Here is a 22,022-nt window from a genome sequence, read left to right on the forward strand (position 1 = left end):
AGTGGGACAGCTTTGGAAGTGTTCACTTTTTAGCCAAATCAGAATAAATCTTTACATGAGGAAGTGTTAAATGCTATCACAAACTCCAATATTTTTTCCGATATATTTTCAGATATTTTCACATTTCCGATATTTTAAAATGGCAACACGTGGCTCTTAATGTGTCTTTTTTTCAAGACAGCATAGTACTCAGATGGGGGCCACTCACATTTGAATCAGACCTGTATAGAAATTTTAATTTAAAAAAAAAAATTCCACATGAAAAGGTTCCAAATTAATTCCAAAAACAATTATTGTTTACTTAGATTAAACTATATCACTTTGTTAGAGTTAGAGATTATTTGTTTGATGATTTTATTGACTTGGCTCTGTATTGTCTGAATTCTCTGCTGTGACCGCAGGTAGACCATAGCACTACAAAAAGAGTTTCCTGAACTACTGTGAGCAGCATTTGATTGAGATGTGGAAAATTACTGTAAAAGTAATTTTCAAAAAAGAAATCTGCTTTGGTCACAGCAGTTATTGCCCCAAAAGGCCACCACTGTGGTTAGAAACCACGGTGGCCCATGCCGTGGCTCCCGCCCGCAAATGTTCATTTTGTAGCCATTTTGCAGATCCACTTATCCCTGTCGAAGCTGGCTGGGTGAACTTTAACCCCACTTTTTCTTACGTTGGTTACCTCGGCACTGCAGTACTGTTTAATTTGTTTGTTTTTTTAATACATGAAATTAAATGTGAAGGAATGATCTATTTACATGATTGAGGGCCAGAAATGATCCCCAATGGTTAAAATAAACAACCGCATTTAGAAATGTAAGCCAATATGCTAATCCTACAATCATTTCTATTTTCATTTGATATTCTGTACACAAAGATGACTGGACAATTTTCTTTCGCAACAGAAATAGGATGCATATTTACTCATGTTGGCAGAAGGTGGTAATTACCGCATGAATTTTAAACTGACTTCCTTCATTGTTGCTGCAATATGCCTGAGCACTAAATGCTTCATGGAGCAAAAATATGGTGTTACTGCCAACAAAATACAGACAGTGAACTGCTTCTGTCAGAGAAAGAAGAACATTATCAGTCAGAACTAACGAGAAATGAGTGCACTTGCTCTACGTGTTCCCTCGTTTGAAGCTGACACCAAACTCTGTTTGGCTTATTAAGTCTTCAGGAAGAGGTATCTGGTGTCTACACCTGAGATCACATTTTCAAATCTGGTGCAGGGCACCTCTAAGGACACAGTGCCCAGTCCATTAGATGGGAGGAGAGGATTTGAGGGGTGGCCTGAAAGAAGGATGAGGGAACTGACATCCCATGTTCTACTGGCCTAATGTGAACTTACAATAAATACAATCTACATCAACCTGGTAATAGAGCAAATGCTTTCAGAAAATTGTTCTGCATCATATGTTCTGCCTCAAATATTACTGTTTAAAAACTAGTGAGGAAATATGTTTATTGTAAGTAAGTAGTTAATCATGCCAAAACTGAGCACATAAATAATGTGATGATGATGAATGAAACTTAATGACATGCAGGATAGGACTAACTGTGGACTAAAGAATGTAATCTAAATTCTTAGTATTCTCAGCATCCATGTGATCCCTGTATTCATTTCAGTGAATATGTGACAGTATTAGACCAGCAGACTGCATCTTGTGCCTGTTTGCTGAAGAGAGGTAGGACATAAAATTCGACACCATTTCTGCTATCAGGCCGCAATGGCTCTCCAGAGTTAAAGACCCTGTTCCCTCTGAAAATGGAATTTCTGTTCTGTTCATGGCAGTTTTAGTCCGCTACAGTACATTTCCTGAGCCGTTCCTTTATCCTCGTCACGTTTTGTCCACTTTTCAGTGGTTGCCTGCAAGATTAAAAGCAGTGTATGTAGGACTTACTTTCAGCCAGAGGTTCTATCCTGGTCAAGTTGAAGTTGCAAAATACCAAATTCTTCCTCATAAATAGACCTATGTAGACATGCAAATAAAGTACCGTAACAAACTGTTGTTTTTAATACTGTGCATTGCATTGGATGAACAACCTATTTATTGCATTCTACAAATAATGTACTTTTGACTCACAGTATTAAAACCAAGCTGAGAAAACTACTGTACACCTTTCAGTCAGTTTAGCTTGTGGTGGAGGTAGCTTGGTGTTCATTACCAGACCTCCCAGAACTAAATACAGTATGTGAAACTTGTCAAATAAACACAGTACTATTCCTGGGGAAGGATGTACAACAAGGTATAAGAAGGGTCCATGAGGTTCATGAAGCAAGAAGAGTGTTGACAATTTCAGGTTCATTGCATTCATCGGCGTCCAAAGTTTCCTAGGAGTTTGTACATGCTTTGATTAAAATGCTGGATTTGCAATTTTTCCACCTCTGGGCCTAAAGGGGTTTTCTTGTGTGTTTTCAAGTAGGCTTTTGCCTAAAGGCTGCTTAATATATATTGTTTTACCATCATTAGCATAATGCACATATTCTGTTTACCATGCATTTATTTCCTTGACAACGTGCACTGTCCCATTGTTATAAAGAAAGGTTCACACAGATGTAGATGTTTTTTAGAGGTATTTTTGTGTACCATTTGGCTGTATAAGTGTTTGCAAGTAAATCCCTAAAATAAGTAATTTTTCTTTAACTGCTGTATGGGAGGGAGTCACGGTGATAATTGTGACCATTTACAGCCAGCTGGCTACTCTCTCGCTGTGCTTCCCACCCAGAGTTATATTTACATTTGTTCATTTAAGAGGGGCCTTAGCGAGTGGTTTGGAATACATCAGCAAACACTGCAAAGCATTAGTGTATAGCCTGTACAGCCACATAACTTTTTCTACTGGCCTAATGTGATCTTACAATAATAACTTGAACAATCTACTTACATCCCTGTTATTCATAAGGTTTTGTCCAAATAGATCACATTAATCTGTTTATTTTTTAATAAAAATTTGATAAAATTTGTTTATACACATATTTTTTTAAAAATGATGTATGTCATATTCAGTTTCAGTTCCTCGGCCAAGAAGGTGCGTACTAGGTACACGGGCACAGGCATGCAAAGTACGACATTTACTTTCAACTCATTCTGGCAAATAACATCAGCACCCAAATCAAACTGACCTTCTAAACCAACTTGCGTACAATATACTCTTCATTTATTGGGCTCTGTCCATAAAGACGCATGTGAGGTGGTGCAATTTTGGACGAGGGCTTTGGCGTGTGTCATCACTCTGTGATGGACGAGAGCCATGTTGGTGTTGTTTCTGAATTGCAGATGTAAACTATGGGCAATGTTCTCCCACACTGAGTCAAATCAGCACTGATAGACCCTGCGTGGTTTCTGTCTCGGGAGATTTGTGCTCCATAATGGCAGAAAAGCACTTTTTACCCAGCACTCTGCGCTTCTGATGTTACCAATCATTCTCTCGTTGATGTAGTGTTTTTTTAAAAACCTCGCTGGATCTACACAGTTTATGAACTGTATTAGTTGCCTCTGAGGCAAAGCACGCTGTTTCAATTTTTCTGTGATGCCACGCTACTGAGTGAGTACAAAGGTGCAGAAACAATAAATATCCACATCAAATATAAATGGAAATGATGCTTTAAACAAAAAAAAGGGGGACCATATCCCTGCATTTTTCATGAACGTCTTAATAATTACGTCTTAATTTCTGCATAATGTCCTGCAGAGCAGCAGTAAGTCAGAGCAGGTTAATCCTTAACTGTGAAAGGCAGGAGAGGTGTTGGGGAGGGGGTTGGCACCATAGGTGAAGCTGCAGGAGCCTCTCTTGCTCCAGGCTAAAGCACTTTAATGTGCTCCGGCTCTCCAGGAGCAGCGAACGTGTGATGCGGTGATCACAGCTTCTGCACTAAAGCCAGGCCATTTGTGAACGTTGTAATGATTCCAGGATATTTCAAACGTAAAAAAACAATGAGGATGTGCTTGCAGATGGCAGCCGACTTGTTTTCTCAGCTTCCTTTGAGTTTCTTCCTCTTTGTCTGTTCACTGTAGCATGTCATAAAGACCTAGTGGCACATTTAATTATTTTGACTTCTGAGCTCTACTTCTTTTTTTCTGAGCCGTGTGCCGTCCTGCCTGACTGTCTTCTGTTTTAATCATAAAAATATCTGCAGGGAGGAGCATGAAATGCTTTTTTTAATACAAGCAGACTATGGTGCTTTGCAAGGGGTCAGACAGGAATCGTTTGTTGTAAGATTGATAACCTGCATGATATTTATCTTTTCTTGTAATGCAAAAATTATTGCTGTTTCAGATTACTGCTTCTTCTCCAAAACTAGATTTTTTGTGCAGATATGTCCATGGTGGAAAGAAGAATCCAATGGATTAAGTAACTTTTTCATGTTTATGGAAGACTGCATTTCACCTGACCTCACCCTTTGCAGTGCAAGAGTAATAGTCATTAGCCAATGATATCACAGGCCACAATCATATCTTGATTGTGGCCTATATAATACATATAACAGAACATTTGTTATTAAAATAAGCTTTTTCCTTATTAAATTTAAATATTTTTTTTATTTAAACATATGTCTGGAGAAACATTAGCCTATAGATTAAGATTGATCCACTTTACAGTGGTGCTGCCTATAAATATTTGCAAAGCATATTGATTCCATCAGGTTTTTTTCTGTGACCCTGAAAGTTTTTCCCGGTCATGTCTGGCCCAGAGTAATGCGGTGTCTGTTTGACTTGAGCTCATCTTTAATCCCCATCCAACAGTCTCGAAGCGTCTCGCTACTCCTCTTCAATATTGAACAGATGTGTTGCAGCCGTGGCGCCGCAGCCAGTAAAGCTCCCACTGTAATCTCCATTTAGTTGCCTATCCCATCCCATCTTCCCATTCCCGGGAGAGGCGCTACTGATCGTAGCAAAGGGACAAGAACAAAAGTGAAACACCCATTATAACTTCCTTGCTGGCACGGCTGTCCTTCTCATCTGGCTGTTCAGGGACACAAATATGTACTGACATCAGTCGACAACCAAAAATCACCTGGCACTTACAGCATTTTAGCTTATCTGTTCCAGCCATACATTTCCTAGTCATTTGTTTGTGTTTGCATAAATGTGTTTGCGACTAGACTGAAAATACATATGTGGCTTAAATGCACAGTTTTTTCCCCCTAAGTGTATGGGTTTATTAGCTTGCAAAATTGCACTCCAACAGATAGGGAGCAGTGTTTCCAATGTCAAAATTACAACTGGCGCATAACGGTTAAAACAGGTGACTCGCTGACTTACTAACAATACTAATGTCTCTGCATGTGGGAATGTGGGACAGAAAAACAAAACTATATATATTTCACTTAAATAAGCCCATCAATCAAGGATTGATTGAAACATGTTTTTTGTCATAAAAAATGACTTGAATTATAATTAAAAAAATTATCAAAAAGTACAAAAATAAAACAACGTTACAAGAATGACAAACAACTAAAATATTTTACCGTAGGAAGTGGTTCAACAGTCAAAATAGGATGAAGTAAGTGGGTTCAGTCGACAACAGTGGTTTTGCGGAATTTGGATGAGCTGATGATTTTATCAGCAGCTTAACATGTTGAAGAATCTGCGCTGGTGTTGGAATTCCAAAAATAATGGACATAGAAAGGCTGCTACAGAAATAGAAAGGCAGTTTTTTACGATGCGGAATCTCATTTATTTCCAGAGATGCAGCTGCATTTGACACGACGTCAGAATGTTGTTATGCCTTCACATTTTGTAGATCATTTTAGTTAAAGTTTTGAAAATTGCACAGAGTTCACCTTGCTGGGCGTGGTGCACACCCTTTCCTCTTGTGTGCCCCAGCACCCATGTCTATCCAGAGGCTGGCAGAGGCGTGGAGAGCTGCTGAATGTTTTACGAGCCACAGACAGGCTCTTAAAGCCAAACCCGCCACAAAGACGTGGGCCACCATAAGGCCCAGCAGCGACACGTTTTTCAATTAAAGCCTGGAGTTCGCAAGCAGTGCTCAGGGGAGCCCATGCACCAGTGCTCTTCAGCCCCCCACCCCTTCCCCTCCTTTTCCAGAATCTGTTGTCTCAGAAACACAAAGGCTATTTTCAGACAGCCAATCCAGAATGGGCCGAGGGAGCCAGAGCCGTGCGGGCAGAGCCTAAAAGCACTCATGACTTTTTAATCTGTGGCTTCGGGCACTGTGGCTACCCGGTGGTTACGGAGAGAGGACCCGAGAGCCACTCCTACCATCGATGCCAGGATCAGATCCTCACCCACTGCATTCTGGTTAAAACACTCAGCTCTAGAGGAGGCGGGGGCAAGGTCACGGTGGGTCGTTAGCATAACAGGGACCAAACGGAGGAGAGTCAGAACTAGGCAGGTGAGAAGGCTGGAGGTAGAGTGTCGGGAAACTGGGCACAATGGACAGAGAGGTAAAACGAAAATGAAAGTAGAGTGTTTTGGGGAAAAGGGGACCAAAGTGACGGCAGGAGCTTGTGTGTTGTGTTTTTCAGGAACTGTGAGCTTCGAATTTTGATGCCCGGATCAAACTGTGGGACTCATTCGAAATCAGTGGCGCTCAGGTGAAATTGTTTCAGATGGCAAAGTGAAAGATTACAGACTGCTATAGAAAGCGGTGAGCGCAGGTGAGGTGTTTTAATTGACTGCACATCGCCATGCCGGTTACTCCTCCAAAATGGGACTAATCTTATATTCTCAGATGGCGTTTTTCTTTCTATCCAATGCGGTGAGTTTCCGGCTTATTTACTGCACTGAGGTCCACTTCAGCAACCTCCACGTCTGCAGGGTTAAGCACTTTCCTGGCAACATGCCGTTCGCTGACCTTTCATAATGATCTCACTCCGGCATGCTTTGATCTGCTCCGGAAGCTTGTCCACAAACTTCGGCGCTCATTGATCTCCCCAGAACGGCAAGCGCGCATGTGTCCCATCATGCACAGCAAAGAACGGCGACCTCCTGACACGCGCTACTTACGTAAAGTTGTCTCGCCTTTAGCTGTGAGGGGGAGGGGCACGGGAAGGCCAGCAGTCATAAATAAAAGAGCAGATTTATTAATACATGGCGTTGTAATCCAGTGCATTATCTGTGTATTAAAGCACATTACTTGCCATGTCACAGCTGCGTTTAAGTGATTCTAATCAAATTCTTAAGAGCTTTGGGACGCTGTAAAAAAGCGGCAGCTTGCAGCTCGGCGTGCTCCCGTCAACGCGCTCCCCTAATGGGCCTCATGCAAAATATGTTCATTTGTGTTGGTTTTTTGCCACTAATTTATCTCTCTGGGTGCCGTATGTGCAGATTATCCTGGGATTAATTTTTTTTTTTTTTTTTGCCAGAGAAAAACCACTTGATGTGTATTTACTTGTGGCTTACAGATGTAGATATATTAAGTAAGAGCGAAAATGTAGAGGCACAAATACTTCAAAAATGGTTCAGCCAGCCGGCTAGACACACGCATTTGGTTCTTACGACCAGATTACTGTCTGTAAGCGGTAATAGTGTAAATCTGGAAAGGTTGGGAATTGCTGAAAGTGTCTGTGCTGTGTGCCTGGCAGAATGTGCTAACACAAGCCTTGAAAGAGAGATGCCAAGGTAGGGGTGAAAAAAAAAACTGCTGTGAGCGAGCAAAAAGTTGGATTTATCCTGTTTTTCATCTTAATTTATGTAATTTCAGACCATAACCTGAGGGATAAACCTGACATTGTGTGAGAAGTAAAAGTGCTGTGCCAGTAATTTCTCTTTTTTAATGTCTTTAAGGAGCTCCTGCATATTTATAAGATCATGTCAAAAAATAGAGCTAACCTTGATTTTACTTTCACAACTTCAACCCTACCCAGCACCTCTGCAGCAGCAGCTTCCAATACTCTTGCATATAAATTGGATCTGTGAGTGGAAGGTTGCCTACTTGACTTATGGGTGGGACATGGAGCTTTTTCCCCCAAGCAAGGTTCTTAATCTTACTTCTCCATCTGGAGCCAACAAGGGGGAAAAAAGAGAAAGACAGTCGCACATAAACAAACGTACGGCCTCATGCATCATTATTACAAAACTGTAACAAAGGCAAAGGGTAACATAACTGTCTGTCTCGATGAAATTAAGATAAATTATTAGAAGAGTCAACTGTTCCTTGGCAGGCTTTCGTGTTTTCTCTGTAGACATTGTCTGAGTTGCGTGTTGACTATTAATCTGCATGTGCCAGTTTTATCGATCAGTTCTGTAAAATAAAAACCAAGAACTATAGAATCTGCTCAGTAAATGTAACCGTTTGTACAGCTTTAATATTTACATTTCAGAGCACATTTGGAATATGGAATATTTACTTTCAACAGTTCTGTCACACTAAATCAGTGAAAGAGAAGTGATTGTCATTGTGATGAACACAGCACAGCACATGGTGACACAACGAAAAGTGTCCTCTGCTTTTAACCATCACCCTTGGTGACAGCCCTGAAAGGTGTCCCCAGTGTGTGGGGACGGTGCTCAGTGGCACCCCAGTGGCACCTTGGCAGATTGGGATTTGAACCAGCAACCTTCTGATTACAGGGCTGCTTCCTTAACTGCTAGGCCACCATTGCCCCCAATGTAGATGTTACATTTCTCAAAATATTAAGCACTTCATGCACCCAACGACATTAAGGGATGTTAAAGTAATAATAGATGTTCTGTTAACCAGAAATGGCAATAAAATTGTTACAGATGTGACTTTGACAAAGTTTAGTCACCTTGGGTGACACTTTCTCATTTATGAGAGCTGGCACGTTGGCTCATGACACTTTATTTAACAAACCAGAGGCAGAACATAACATTCAGGAGGATCCAGACCCGAATACACCAAAAAAAATTTACGCTGAGTTAACAAACACGAACCAAGACTTCCACACGACTCCACAACACATATATTATATTCAGCAGGCCGATGGCGTGACAGGCGGTGACAGGCACAGTGAGTGATAGCAATGCTGGAAGTGCTGATTGACAGGGACTATGGACAGGGTGGTGTCACGCAGTGGGGAACGATGGCTGGAGGATGACAGATGGAGAGAATGGGTCTTTTGTAGGAGCATAGCCAATCACAGGTTTGAACGCGAATCTCCGCCATTTTCTGTTCAGAATCTGAAGACCGCTGTGATGCTAGACACATTTAAAGGGGAACACACACACACGCAGTGTATCTAGACCCTCTTGTTCTTGTTTGGCCATTTCATCTATTTTGCGGGGGTGTGCATTGTACTCCCTGGTGTGGCCTCCATCAGATGTCCTTGACTCAGAAAACTGTGTAGGTTGGTCTACCCCCTGAACCTCTAGCAACCCAAGCAGCTTCTTGGTTGTGCCGACAACAGAGGTTAATTAGTGTAGCCCCGGCTTGGCAGGACCATGATGAAGAACCATTGTGTCGTGGTGAACACAATAATTAGTGTTTCAAAAAGAGCTACTCCCTTTTGTCTTTGAACCTTGGCGCTCAGCCAGAGCCGCATGTAACGTCTCGGTAATTGAGAGAAGAGATGAGATTTTCTGCAAAATCGTGGCACACACAAGAGTGACCGTGATTAGCATAATGGTGGTGTTGGGATTTGTGTTGCTGTTTTGTTGCCACATGCCAAGCCCACATCCGCACTGCTGCGACTTGATCCTGTCCGCTCTTAAACAGAGCCTCCGTCAAAACAAAGGCGGCTGGAGAGGCGACCAGCGTCGAGTGGCAGGCTTGCAGGAGACATGGCGGCCCAGGGGGATCACGGGTCACCGATGACGCTTCTAGAAAAGTGGTTTGGCGTCTCTGGAAGGGAAACGCTCCGATAGGTTTGGGGGGGTGGCAGGGTTGTGGGTTACCAGCCAGGAGTAATTACACTCTTGCTTGGCACCGAAGCGGCTCTGTTAGCGGCTCTCTGAAAGAATGACGGGAGAAAATGGCGGTCAAAAGGTCTGCCAGGAGTGCGTCTGCACAACGAGACGCACTGACATGCTGTAATCTGTCTGCTCTCAAATCGGGAGATGAGGACCGGGGGGGCAATTTTACAGAAGGACCACAACAGAAAAGTACTTGATCTGAATTTGTGTCTTGATTTCATTCTTTAAAGGACCTTTATATTGTTGAGAATATTGCTGTCCTTTTTTTTCCAGTACAATGAGCTCACCAATAGCCTCCATTTGACACAATTTATCTCCATTTCACCCAAAATGTCACTTAGACCCCTCTGGTTCTCACTTCAGAAAATGTGGAAAGTAGCGTTTACTGATTGCTTCATTTCTGTTGAAGCAATTTATCACAGAAATGATCATTTTTGCTGCAGTGAGTTCTTGATATGACTGATAATTCAAACACCACGGCCACCTTAATTCTCTGATAAATGCTAAAAGAGCCCCACATTTATGCCTGTCACCATTTACTAGTGTGATTAATGGAAATTTCTCTTTCTGTTAAAGCTTCAGTATCTAATTGATTTATTTTTTTACCAGTTTGAAGTCTGCAAATGGATAAACTGTCACTAAAATTGTCATCTAGAAACATGACTGAGGGCAAAAAAAAACCCTCTACTTGATGTAAATGCTCTTCTTTCTGCAAGTTGTTGAGATGGTTATTCATCACATTTGCCAATGAGTTCATGCTTTTCACAGTTGTTGGATTAAAAGCAGAGGACATATTTAGTTGTGTTCACTGTGTGCTGTGCTTCACAATGTCAATCACTTCACTTTCACTTACAGTAAGTGTAGTAAACCCTTGCTGTAGTAAGGGTTTGTACGACATGAATGGTCATTGAGGGAGAGTCCCTTAGGTCCCTGTAGTGTTACCTGTCCCAAATTTGTATGTCATAGAGATGTGAAATAGGCTGGTAGTAGCCTACCAGGTAACACACTCGCCTGTGAACCAGAAGACCCAGGTTCAAACCCAACCTTATACCATTGTGTCCCTGAGCAAGACACTTAAGTTGCTCCAGGGGGGACTGTCCCTGTAACTACTGACTGTAAGTCGCTAAGGGCGTTTGAAAAATGCTGTAGATTTAAATGTAAATTAAATTGAAAGTGAAGTGATTGTCATTGTGAAACACAGCAGCACAGCACACAGTGACACAACGAAATGTGTCCTCTGTATTTAACCATAAGTGGTGAGCAGTGGGCAGCCATGACAGTCGCCCGGGGAGCAGTGTGTGGGGACGGTGCTTTGCTCAGTGGCACCTCAGGGGCACCTTGGTGGATCGGGATTCGAACCGGCAACCTTGATTACGGGGCTGCTTCCTTAACCGCTAGGCCACCACTGCCCTACTGTTGCTCTAGTTTGTTGTCAAGTGCTCTTCTTGATTATTTATCATTATAGATCATTGTTGTTAGAGCTTAGATTTTTAGATTTTAGGTCTTAAATTTTTATCTAGACATGGTTAATATTTTTAGTTCAACAAAATTCCAAATTTAGTCAAAACTGAGACAAGCTCAAAAACATTTGCTGTAAACAACCCATCACCCAATGGGGTTTGCCGAGCGCATCACTCTACATGTAACATCTGGTGAATCAGACGTCCCATGAGCTACTTCCATTTTCTCCCCAAGAACACGTGATTCTGACAGCAGAGAACATCGGAAACCAGCGCCCACTGATAATACCTGTAGAGTAAAATATGTACCTCGCCCCTCCAGCTGATAAATAAGTCCGGATGGTGTTTCTGTATGAGGCCTTTTTACCAGTTTGGCAGGCAGGGTGCTGTAAATGTAATGAGGGTGTCTCATAATTCTTCCTCCAGTCACACGTACACACACGTCCATTAGCATTTCCATCCAGTGCTGCCACTCACCATCAAAGCTTTCTCACTCTTGCTCTCTGATAAAAATCGCAATCACCTCCCATTCCACGCACATATATTACAGTGCCAGTCTCCTGGTACAACATGCCGCACAAAGGACATTAACATGTTGCGCTATCTCTCAAGCACAGGAAGCCCTGGGAGGAGGGGGACGAGAGGGGAGGACAGCTTCAGGATCTAACACTTTGTTCTGTGCCGCTGTGGTGTCACAGAATCTCGGAGGCGCCAAGATGCAGTCAAAAGGCAGAGAGGACAGATGGGCCGGGTACCGCTTCCAATCTGAAATCATTTCTCACCGTGGTGCAGTGTGTTGAGGAGATGTGAAGTGTGCTTGCTTCGGTGCACCACACATTATGAAAACTTACGCTACGAACTACTTACGTATTTTTCCCGAGTTGTGGGGTGCCATTTTGGGTGCCAACCATGCAGGTGCCCGCCGTAAAAGAGTGTCTTTTTTTTTTTTTTTTTGCGGTGCGTATACGAATTCGTTCCCACTGCACCATCAACTAATTAGGATCTAATTATCCAGGCAAGTGTAAACAATTGCAGCAGATGGCAGAATGCACTGAATTAACTCTAATGACCCGAGGCCCGGTGGAATTCCCATTTCAGCGTTTCTGTTTGTTATTTTTCCTCCATTATTCCTTGCCCTACTTTCTAAATTCGGTTCTTTCCTTCTTCATCTTGCCTGGAAAAAGCGCCGCTTGCCTGCGTCCTTTTCCTGATGCTCCTTCCACTCGTCTCCTCAAGGTCTTTGACTCACGTAATCTTGATTATCTCCATAGAAAAATGCACCCTGTTTTCACTGTTGCCTGTTGAGCTGGCCCTGGTTTTATAAAATGAGAAAATGAAGCACTTAAGGAGCAGTTTCCCACTCAGCCCAAAACACTGCTGCCACGCTCCCCTGCTCAGTGTTTAATGGCTAGCTGAGGACGAGCAATATCAGCTTCTCAACAAGGGAAGTGCACCCTGGTGTGTCTCTTTGAGGCCATCGGGAATGCTCAGTATCCACCATCACAAGCAGACGGTGAGGGGAAATCAAGTGACATGCAGCGAGAGACATCGCCGAGATCTTCGCCTTCCGAGGAGCGGGGGGAAAAAATAGATGTGCAAGGAGTATGTGGGTGCACGGCGTCTCATTAATCGATGGCTGGCTCGCGCTGTTGCTCCTCTGTATGTTGTGCCAAGTGCTCTGGAGCCTAATTAAGCTCCAGGATACCAGAGACACGTCCCAGGGCACACATACTCCCCTGGCGGTGAGTCAGAGAGCCTGAGCATAAGGAACAGAGAAAAAGGGAATGAGAGAGAGAGAGAGAGAGAGGGAAAGAAACAGGGAGTCTGGGAAAGCGAGAGGGAAATAGAAAGGTGAGAGTGCATCTGAATAAGACAGAAAGAAGGTGATAATGAAAGGGAGAGGGTGCCTGAAAGCGAAAGGTGCACCACCTCCCTGCCAATCTTGCCTTCAGGAGGCTGTTCTCGGATAATTCAATCTGCTGGCCATTCACTGGCCTCCTGCTCTGCCTTCGCTCCTAATTAAATCTCTATTTGATACCTCTATGCTACCACTAATTGTGTTTGAGTTACATCACTGACTACCCACAGCTCCTCGGATCAAAGTGGTCAAAACGCTGCAGTACATTAGACCCCAATTAAGGGGTGCAATTACAAATCAATTAATCCAACGCAACCTTTGGATACGACTGTCACGCGTCCTTTCATCAGAAAAAACACCTACAATCCAGTCACAGGTCAGACAAAGGGCACATGGCATAACAGTAAAAAGCTTGTTCTGGTACTCCCCCTTCTATTGTACCCTTCTGTGGTGCCACCAACCAACGGGCTTTCAGGAGTTAAATCAGATATGCTACAATCAAAACGCCACGTTGTCTCCAATAAGCCAAAGCTCTGCCGTCACTGTAAGGGAGGACCAATCTGAATGTCTAACTAACCTGATTTAAAGACCATAAATACAGCTTGCGCACAGAATCTATTATGCCCGGAAGCGTACACCAGTGGCCCGCGCAAGCACTAACCCACGGGCCATTGCTTTAAATAATGAGGGGTAGCTGATATCGCTGGCACGTCTGCGCCCTTGTATTATACCTCCCTTTGTCTTAACGGCTTGACGTGGTTGTTTGGCCCGACCGGTAATGGGTCTCTTCACCTTGTTTGGCGGCGCCGAGGGCACTTTTGTGGCGCGCTGCTCGAGGGAGTTGATGAAGTGTAAATCGACAGGGTGCCGGGTTGTCACGGTGACAGCAGCAGTGACAGAGTGACGGATTGGCCTGACCTTCAGAGGGCTGCGCGGCCGCTGCGTGCCAGGCTGCAACGTCTTCACGCTGAGCCGCAGAGTGCCCTCAATCTCAGGTTCACGGGGCCAAGGACAGTGGCACAGCTGGGGGCGAAAAGGGTACAGCACATGAGTACGAGTCATCACTGGCAAAAAAAAGACGCTTGGCCGGTGGGAGCAAGCAACGATGTGACAATGACTTGGCAGAGCTGCAAGCAGGAACAAGCAGGAGCCTCTCTGGATGGTCCTGCTACCAAGGGTGCCGAGGTCAGCGTGCACGCTCCTTGACATAAGGTGCGCGCACTCCTCGCTCACTCACATGTAGGTGCCAGTGGATTAAGTAAAGGGAGAAGTGTTTCCCACTGCTTCTGGATAAAACGAGAGGATGGGGGGGGAAAAAAATTACTAGTGCTGAATGCAGGTCCCTGTGTATGATTGCATGCCAGCGTGGTGCACGGGAACACAATGGGGTATGGTTTATGGATCCGGGCTTGTGCCTGTGCCCTTTGTCTTGTGGCTATTAAAATTCAGTGAAGACAGTGGGGAGCCCGAGTGGAGTGTTGCCACCCATTCGACTTCAGCTGTCAGGTTAAAATAAGGTGTTTTTATCGCAGCCAAGAGGCCCGGCTGCTTCTGAAAGAGGAAGGGGTTGGAGGGGGGGCTGAGAGTTCTGAGGCGAGGTCTTTAAAACACCTCCCATCACTGGTCGTTCCAGCCTTTCAACTACAAGCCTTTGTGTTCCAGAGGTAGCCTCTCCCTGTGCTACATTTAATTCCTCTTTTACTCGCCCTGTTTCACTTCTTTTTGTTATGTTGACATAAACGCTGCATTGCGCGGTTCAATGTTGCCCGGGGCTGGCTGATGCCCTGTGTCTGTTCACATGGAAAACAGGTCATCAGTATCGTCACTGAAGTTGGGCAGGGAGCAAATCTTCGCTTCGTTTCAGGTGTAAAGTTTAAAGACTTTATTGTCATTGCACAATCATACAAAGAAATTGAGGTCCTGCCCCCAACCCCCCCATCGCCCATCTTCCTCTTACTTCCTGTCATAAATATATGTGGCGTTGAGAAGGGACATCTATGGGAGCGAATGCGTCAATAGTGCCGCCAACTTGGGATGGGGTAGCACTCCTTTTAAATTAATGAACGTCTATAACGAACCAGAAACTGGCAAATTTGAGAAGTGATTTTTTATTGTCTTGGTTAATTTCATATGTCAGCCATATATTTATGACCAAGTCATGAATAAATTGACAAAGAAGCATTTTTTTAAATTATAGCATAGTTTTATGTTCAGAATGTAATCTTCATATACAGTACAGGCCAAAAGATTGGACACACCTTCTCATTCAATGTGTTTTCTTTATTTTCATGACCATTTACATTGGTAGATTCTCACTGAAGGCATCAAAACTATGAAATTGATGCCTTCAGTGAGAATCTACAAATGTAAATGGTCATGAAAATAAAGAAAACACATTGAATGAGAAGGTGTGTCCAAACCTTACACAGAAACATTTTGTACAGAATGCAACATTTACTGTATGTATCTATGACTTGCAGTAAGGTGTTAGCAGCTGACATAAAGGTGAACTCATATACACAGTACTGTCAAACTTTGTCAAATCTCTGCACATATTTCCATGGAAATTTTATATGAAAATCACAGTGTCTTTGCTGACAATGGCTAAAAACAACAGGTAGGTCGATTGCTAACAATGGCTCATGGCTAACCTGGCTAGTGTGACATCATTCTCAGCTCCAACATTCAACTTCTGAGGCAAAAACCTCATTAAGCATAAGCTACAGACCTTTCCTCACACTTACCCTGTGGACATATCTCACACGCACACACATGCAGAGGTGTTTCATCACTCAAAGTGAACAGTCATGTTTCACTTGTGTCAAAAGATTGTGTGCAGCAGTGAGCGGTAACTTGTTTCACTTGTGTACCCAATGACCTCCCCTCGCTCATTTCTTGACCATATAAAATAAATAAATCACTGTATAAATGGATGAAACTAGCATTAATCTTTTCTAGAATTCATTTATGGGTCATAACCGTCTTTGGGTGTAAAACATAGTATTTTAACATGTTAAAATGGATGCTAGGTCTAATGAATCATTTATGGTGTTAGCTTGCTAATGCTACATTAGCTAGCAGATTCCTTCTTCTGCAATTATGTGCTAAATCAAGACAATGGTAGGGGTTGGGATTTGGGTACGTAGACAACATGAGGGATCCTAAACAGAAATTAGTACTGTCAACATGTTATGGTCTATTTGTCTGATGAAATTGCTATTCTGGTATTGGTATTCTACAACATTGCTAATATTATTAAGTCGCCACTGTTCTATTATAATTGAGCAAATCTCTGAAACTCTTCAAAGATTTCACACACACACACACACACACACACACAAAAAGTGCTCACATACACTTGATAGACAAAAGCTGAGAATGAGAACGTGCTTGCGATGAATGCCAACTAACCACTTTGTATGGAGCCTATCCTTTCTCTCCTGTACCTCTGCCAGTGCCCCACACATGCATATACGAATGTTCATAGACGCATCTATTCTTCTGCTCACGTGTTCACAGACACACACACACACACACACACACACAGCACACCTCTCAGAACAAGTGATATTACAACATGGCGAGCAGGAAATGATGAATAGCGTTTCTCTGTCCTGGAGAGTCTGACCCGTCTTTTTGTACCCCCCCGTTTCAATGCCACCAGCGTCTTTTCAACCAAAGTGCTAAACGCTTCCAGGGTCCTCCATCTCCTTTAGCATAAAAATCTCATTTCCATCTGTGGGCAATCCCCAAAGCGATTTTCCCCTTTCAGCTGTAACACGGCTATACCTGCAGTGCCATCTGCTATTATATGCTGCAATTGTTATTTATTCCGGGAGTGATGAGGACCTGTCTCGCTCACATACATTATATACCCTCAGCGCATGCGGCAGAGCTTCCAACACCCGGCCTCTAAACGCACTCAACAGAGGCAGCCCTACTTATAGCCAATCAGTGGGCCAGTGCGGTTGTGCATCTGGAGGTTCCTAATGGTGCCGTGTTTATAGTTGCAGCGCTGCTAAGTGGATGAGCCCCTCAGCTGGCCATAGTGAAAGGCAGCACATTTACCAGCGGATGAAATTACAGTGCTGTTTTGTTGGAGAGCATTGTGCGGGAGGGAGGCGGGGTGGGTTGGGGGTGTCGGGCGAGAGCGGCAAGAGCTGTTAGCCACTGCAATGATGCTGGAGGGTGTCGCCGGGGTCGTCGAGGGCTTTGATTAGACAAAATATGGCGTGCTGGTATCGGGATTATCTGCTCCTGATGAGTGCGTGTTTAATGTGTCGATGCGTGTGAGAGTGGCTGTGGTACCTTTCTCACCTCCCACTCCCTGTCCAGTGGTGCCCACCCATGCCAGAATGCATCAGGGCAGCTGTCTCCCACCCTTCCTCGTCCCCCAAGTGAATCCCCGGCTCCTGGTGATTTAGGGAGGAACCGAGCCGACCGCTGAGAATGACTCAGAGGAGCGAAATCAAGCTCGCGCTTCGGGCTCGGCCAGCTTATTGCTTCTATTAATACAGGCTTTAATTAGACCTTCACAAGCGGCGTGACAGTCAGCTCACTGTCACTTATGGGCGGCTGAGACTTGGCTGGATCGATATGTCTGATCATTCCTTTCTCGTTTGGAAAATGAAACCGCTTTGTCTCCGGCTGGAGTTAAGGGGAGGGGGGGGGCACGTGCACGCGGCTCCGTGATGTGATGTGCGGCACTGTGCTGCGCGGGCCGCCTATATTAGCAATGGTAAAGATAAATGGAGACCTGCGGAGGGAATAGCTCATCCTGTCAGCTGCCTGGGCTTTGGAGCTGCATTTCCACATAAATTGTCCTCCTGGGCTTCTTCTCAAGTTTCCCTGCAGGTCCAGGGGCGCTTCGCTAGATTCTGTAAATCTGCTCTGCTTTATTGTAGTATATCTCCACATGATTAACTTCACACCTTCGCCTATTGAACATCTAGGCCTTGGTCAGGTTGCAGTTAATCGGTATTCTCCTTAATCTTAGTCTGACTTCCGTTGTTCCAGATGACGTTCCTCCATACTTCAAGATGGAGCCCATGCCAACACAGGTCCACCTGGAGGGGAACCGCCTGGTCCTGACCTGCATGGCAGAGGGGAGCTGGCCATTGGAGTTTAAGTGGATTTACAATGGAACCGAGCTGTCCCGGTTCTCCCTGGAGTACAGGTGAGAAGACTCTGCATATCTCCTCCCACGCATTTTTTTTAAATAAGTTTTTTTGCAAAACAATGATGTAGGTTTTTGTACTATTTAATTTGCTTTGAAAGCTTTAAAGGCCTAGTTTTTGTGTGATGAGTGTGTAACTGAGCTCACAATGTTAATTGATTTAATTAATTCCTCTAATTTGATAAAACAGAGCAAAAGGTGTGATTAGGTTTGATGTTGTTTCAGTTTGGATTCATTCATGGCCTCAGTCGCTAGAAATTGACGAGAACCCAATACAAATAATTTTGCAGACCCCCCAGCCCACATTTCATGGACCTCCACTTTGAGAACAACTGGCCTAAAGAACTTTCTAGAACAGATACACGGCATGTGCGTTTAAGCCCGTCCATTGCAAGCCTCTTTAGATACAAGGTCACCAATTCCATACGAGTGTGGAACGGCTCTTCTGTTCACATTACCAACTGCTTGATTCAAATACATGAAGATGATTTTTTCCCTAGGTGAGGGATTTTTTGTTTTACTCAGTCATCACGAATACCCTCCCTTTGGCAGCAAGCAAGCAACCTCTTTGAGACTTGCTGGTGAATTCAAAGTCGCAGCAGGATCCAGCATGATCTGCTGGTGCTGCTGCATTTGGAGTTGCTGCTCTGTTGATATTGCAGGGTGAACAGGGACAAAAAATAAATCCAGAGCGGATTCTCTACCTACAAAATGAATGTAACCTTTCCAACCTTTTTACTTGAACATTGATTATAATTGGTACATAAGACATCTGGAAGCAGAAAATAAATGAATGTTTCATCTTAATTTCTGTAACTAAGCATATTTTTTGACAATGACTTAATAATGAGAGTTCCAAGGGCATCACTCTTCACACAAGTCACAGATCATGAGATAATCTGAATTCTAGATTGCATGTGTGTCATATATCCATTAAGATGTATAAAATGTGTTTTGTAAAAATTATTTATGAGCACATAGTTGTTGTTTTTTCCATTATTGTTTCATACAGATGGTTTCTACTGATGGTATGAACAGGGATGACCTTCACCCCTTTAAAAAAAAACAGTGGGTTTTAGAGACATGTGCAGAGGGTATCTCGACCAACTCTGTAGAAAGAGTGTGATTAGCTTCTACAGCACACAATTAGATCACTGTTAGCTATCATTATCAGCCCCAATTCCCCTTCCGCAGTCAGTCATCAGCACTGTGAAACGCTTCCATGGACATCTGTGTCTGTATGTGTTTGTGTGTGTGTGTGTGTGTGTGTGTGTGTGTGTGTGTGTCAGTGTGTGTGAAAGAGAGACAGAGAATCACAACTCTGCTTGTCATTCCCCACCATTCTTGATCAAAGGCGAGAACTTGAATCCACTTAACCAAGGCGTTACAGCTCTGCAAATAGTAAAGATGGCTGGGCAGATGAGACAGCTGCTGTGCATGTGCCTTTTCTACAACAGTGTTGTTGCGTAGTTGTTTTTTTCTGCTAGTGTCTTTTTTTATTCTGTCTTGAGCAAGCTTCTCCAATTTAGCGTTTATTCCATCTCATTTTAATGACTACCTCGTGGTTTTTAACAGTCGGCGCAGGCTCACCGCAGGGTGCTCTCCATGCGGGCACCGAAGGCCACGTATCACATCTAACCCTCCTGTTCATTTGCTCACAACTTGTAGGCCTTCCGATACTTACAAATGATGCAAAGCCAAACCTAGTTTTGTGTTTGCATGTTTCTGTTCAAATTATGTTATATCATAAACGTATCAATAAATCCATTTTGCGTGGGATTGCAATTTACTAGCAAGAATTTTTAGTGGTTGTAAGAAATAATAATATTTATTTATTAATAACAATATGTACAGATGTACACAAACAAGGTAACAAGAAATGCTTGCTTTGACTGTAAATCTGACTGTTTTTTTATTGTACAAAGCTTCATATAAAAAAAAGATTTAAGCATCATATATATTTATTTATATGATTTTATCTGAAGCAGGTTTTATCAAAACAATCCAACAAATGCAGCCCTTAATCAGTGCTTATAGTAGATCACATTTTATGGTGTTGATGGTAGTAATAAAGAATAGAAAACTGAAATATGCTGTTTGCATAAACACACCTTGCACATTAATACTTGATGCAGTCAACTTTTTGCTGCAAGAACCATAAAAGTGACAGACTGCTCCTAGTTGCCTGTAGAATGAAGCCTGCTGAAAGCACTTTTAAAAACCATCTTCCAATCATTTGTAAGAACCGCTTCTGGATGTTCACCTTTGCGTCCTTGAGCCAGTCCAGCATGTTCGCTTGTGCTTTCAGATCATTGTCTTTTTGGAAGCTTAAGTACTTTAGATGGATGAATCAGAGTCACGCAGGGTGAGCTGGTGAAAGAACGTGACCGTCAAATATTCACATTCAGCTCTAGCTTCTGGCCCTTTTGTAAGGTGAACAAACAAAAGACATACATGTTTCAATAGTTGCCCGCCATCTATGTGATTGCTCAGACAAGAGACTTCCTGGGGACAGAGCTTTAAAAAAAACTGATTATGATGGAGAACGTGGGCGAAGGTGTTCCAGGAACGCTCTGTGAACATTCATCCATATGTTCTGTTGGTGGTTTGCTGGGAGTGGCAGAGTTAATTTCTGCCCCTGCAGCCTGACTCGCACGTGTTAATGGCTTTTTCACTTTCACAAAGTCAGGTCTGGATGGAACAGCACCTCCATAATTAATGAATGTGCTTCCTTTACCTTAAGATGTAAGGAGAGCTTGAGTGCACTATATTTGCCCAAATTTTGTTTGTTTGGCTTTCATGCAGAATGCACAATGCTATTATAAATGGCTGAATATACTTAATGTACTATAGTGCCTTTTTCCACAGCCGACGCGGCGCAGAGTGCTTGTGCGTTAAGGGTCCTTTGTTATTTAGGGCATTGTTCCTTTCCTTCTGTCAGGTATGTGATCCCGTCGCTGGACCGCTCGCACGCAGGGTCCTACCGCTGCATCGTGAGGAACCGAGTGGGAGCCATCATGCAGAGGAGCACGCAGGTGCAGGTGGCCTGTAAGTACAGGCAGGACCGTGACGGATAAACATTGTTAAGGCGCTGAATGCAGACATTGAGTCACTGCCGGCTTGGCGTGAGCTGTCAAGTTTCTCTCCCTCTCCCGCAGACATGGGCGGCTTTGTGGAGGGGGAGCGCTCTCAGACCGTCCCACAGGGCCAGGCGGCACTGATCCCGGCTCCGCAGATCCACAGCTACCCCAGGCCGCAGATCACGTGGTACAGGGACGGACGCAAGATTCCACCCAGCAGCCGCATGTATGTGTATGTGTGTGTGTTCTTTAACATATTTCTGTACACATGGGGGGGGCGTAGTGCTAAGGTGATAATGGGTGTTTGATGCAGCATGAGGGTCATGGTCATTAGGCAACAAATTAGGCATAATTACTTCTGCAGCCTTACAACAAGGAGATCAAGGAGATCAAAGAGGTCCCTTGCGTGTTCTCCTCATGTTTGCCTGTTTTTCCCTAGGTTCTTTCCTATGGACCAAGCATCTGCAGGTTGTGTCAATAAGCTGTGTATTGGGTGTCACTGCAGGTAGTCCGTAAGATGATTCTACATTGTGCTAGAAGATGGTTGGAACCGCAAATAAATATTGTCATTGGGACTAACTTAGGGTTAGAAAGATTTGCATGGTT

At 43.6% G+C, this 22,022-nt stretch overlaps 1 protein-coding gene across 5 annotated transcripts in view; it reads left to right on the forward strand.

The window, feature by feature from the left end:
• Positions 1-22,022, forward strand: part of sdk2a (sidekick cell adhesion molecule 2a) — a 100,154-nt gene that overhangs the window by 33,932 nt on the left and 44,200 nt on the right. For all 5 annotated transcript variants that reach the window (XR_003750303.1, XM_028986408.1, XM_028986409.1 and 2 more), the window contains exons 2-4: positions 18,177-18,336; positions 21,278-21,384; positions 21,495-21,642. Coding sequence is in view for 4 of the 5 variants with exons in the window: in XM_028986408.1 (XP_028842241.1) it covers positions 18,177-18,336; positions 21,278-21,384; positions 21,495-21,642 (415 nt within the window). In the remaining variant the exon portion in view is untranslated. The remainder of the gene's footprint in view (positions 1-18,176; positions 18,337-21,277; positions 21,385-21,494; positions 21,643-22,022) is intronic.

Source organism: Denticeps clupeoides, chromosome 7 (genome assembly GCF_900700375.1).
Source record: "Denticeps clupeoides chromosome 7, fDenClu1.1, whole genome shotgun sequence".
NCBI classification, from domain to species: Eukaryota; Metazoa; Chordata; class Actinopteri; order Clupeiformes; family Denticipitidae; genus Denticeps; species Denticeps clupeoides.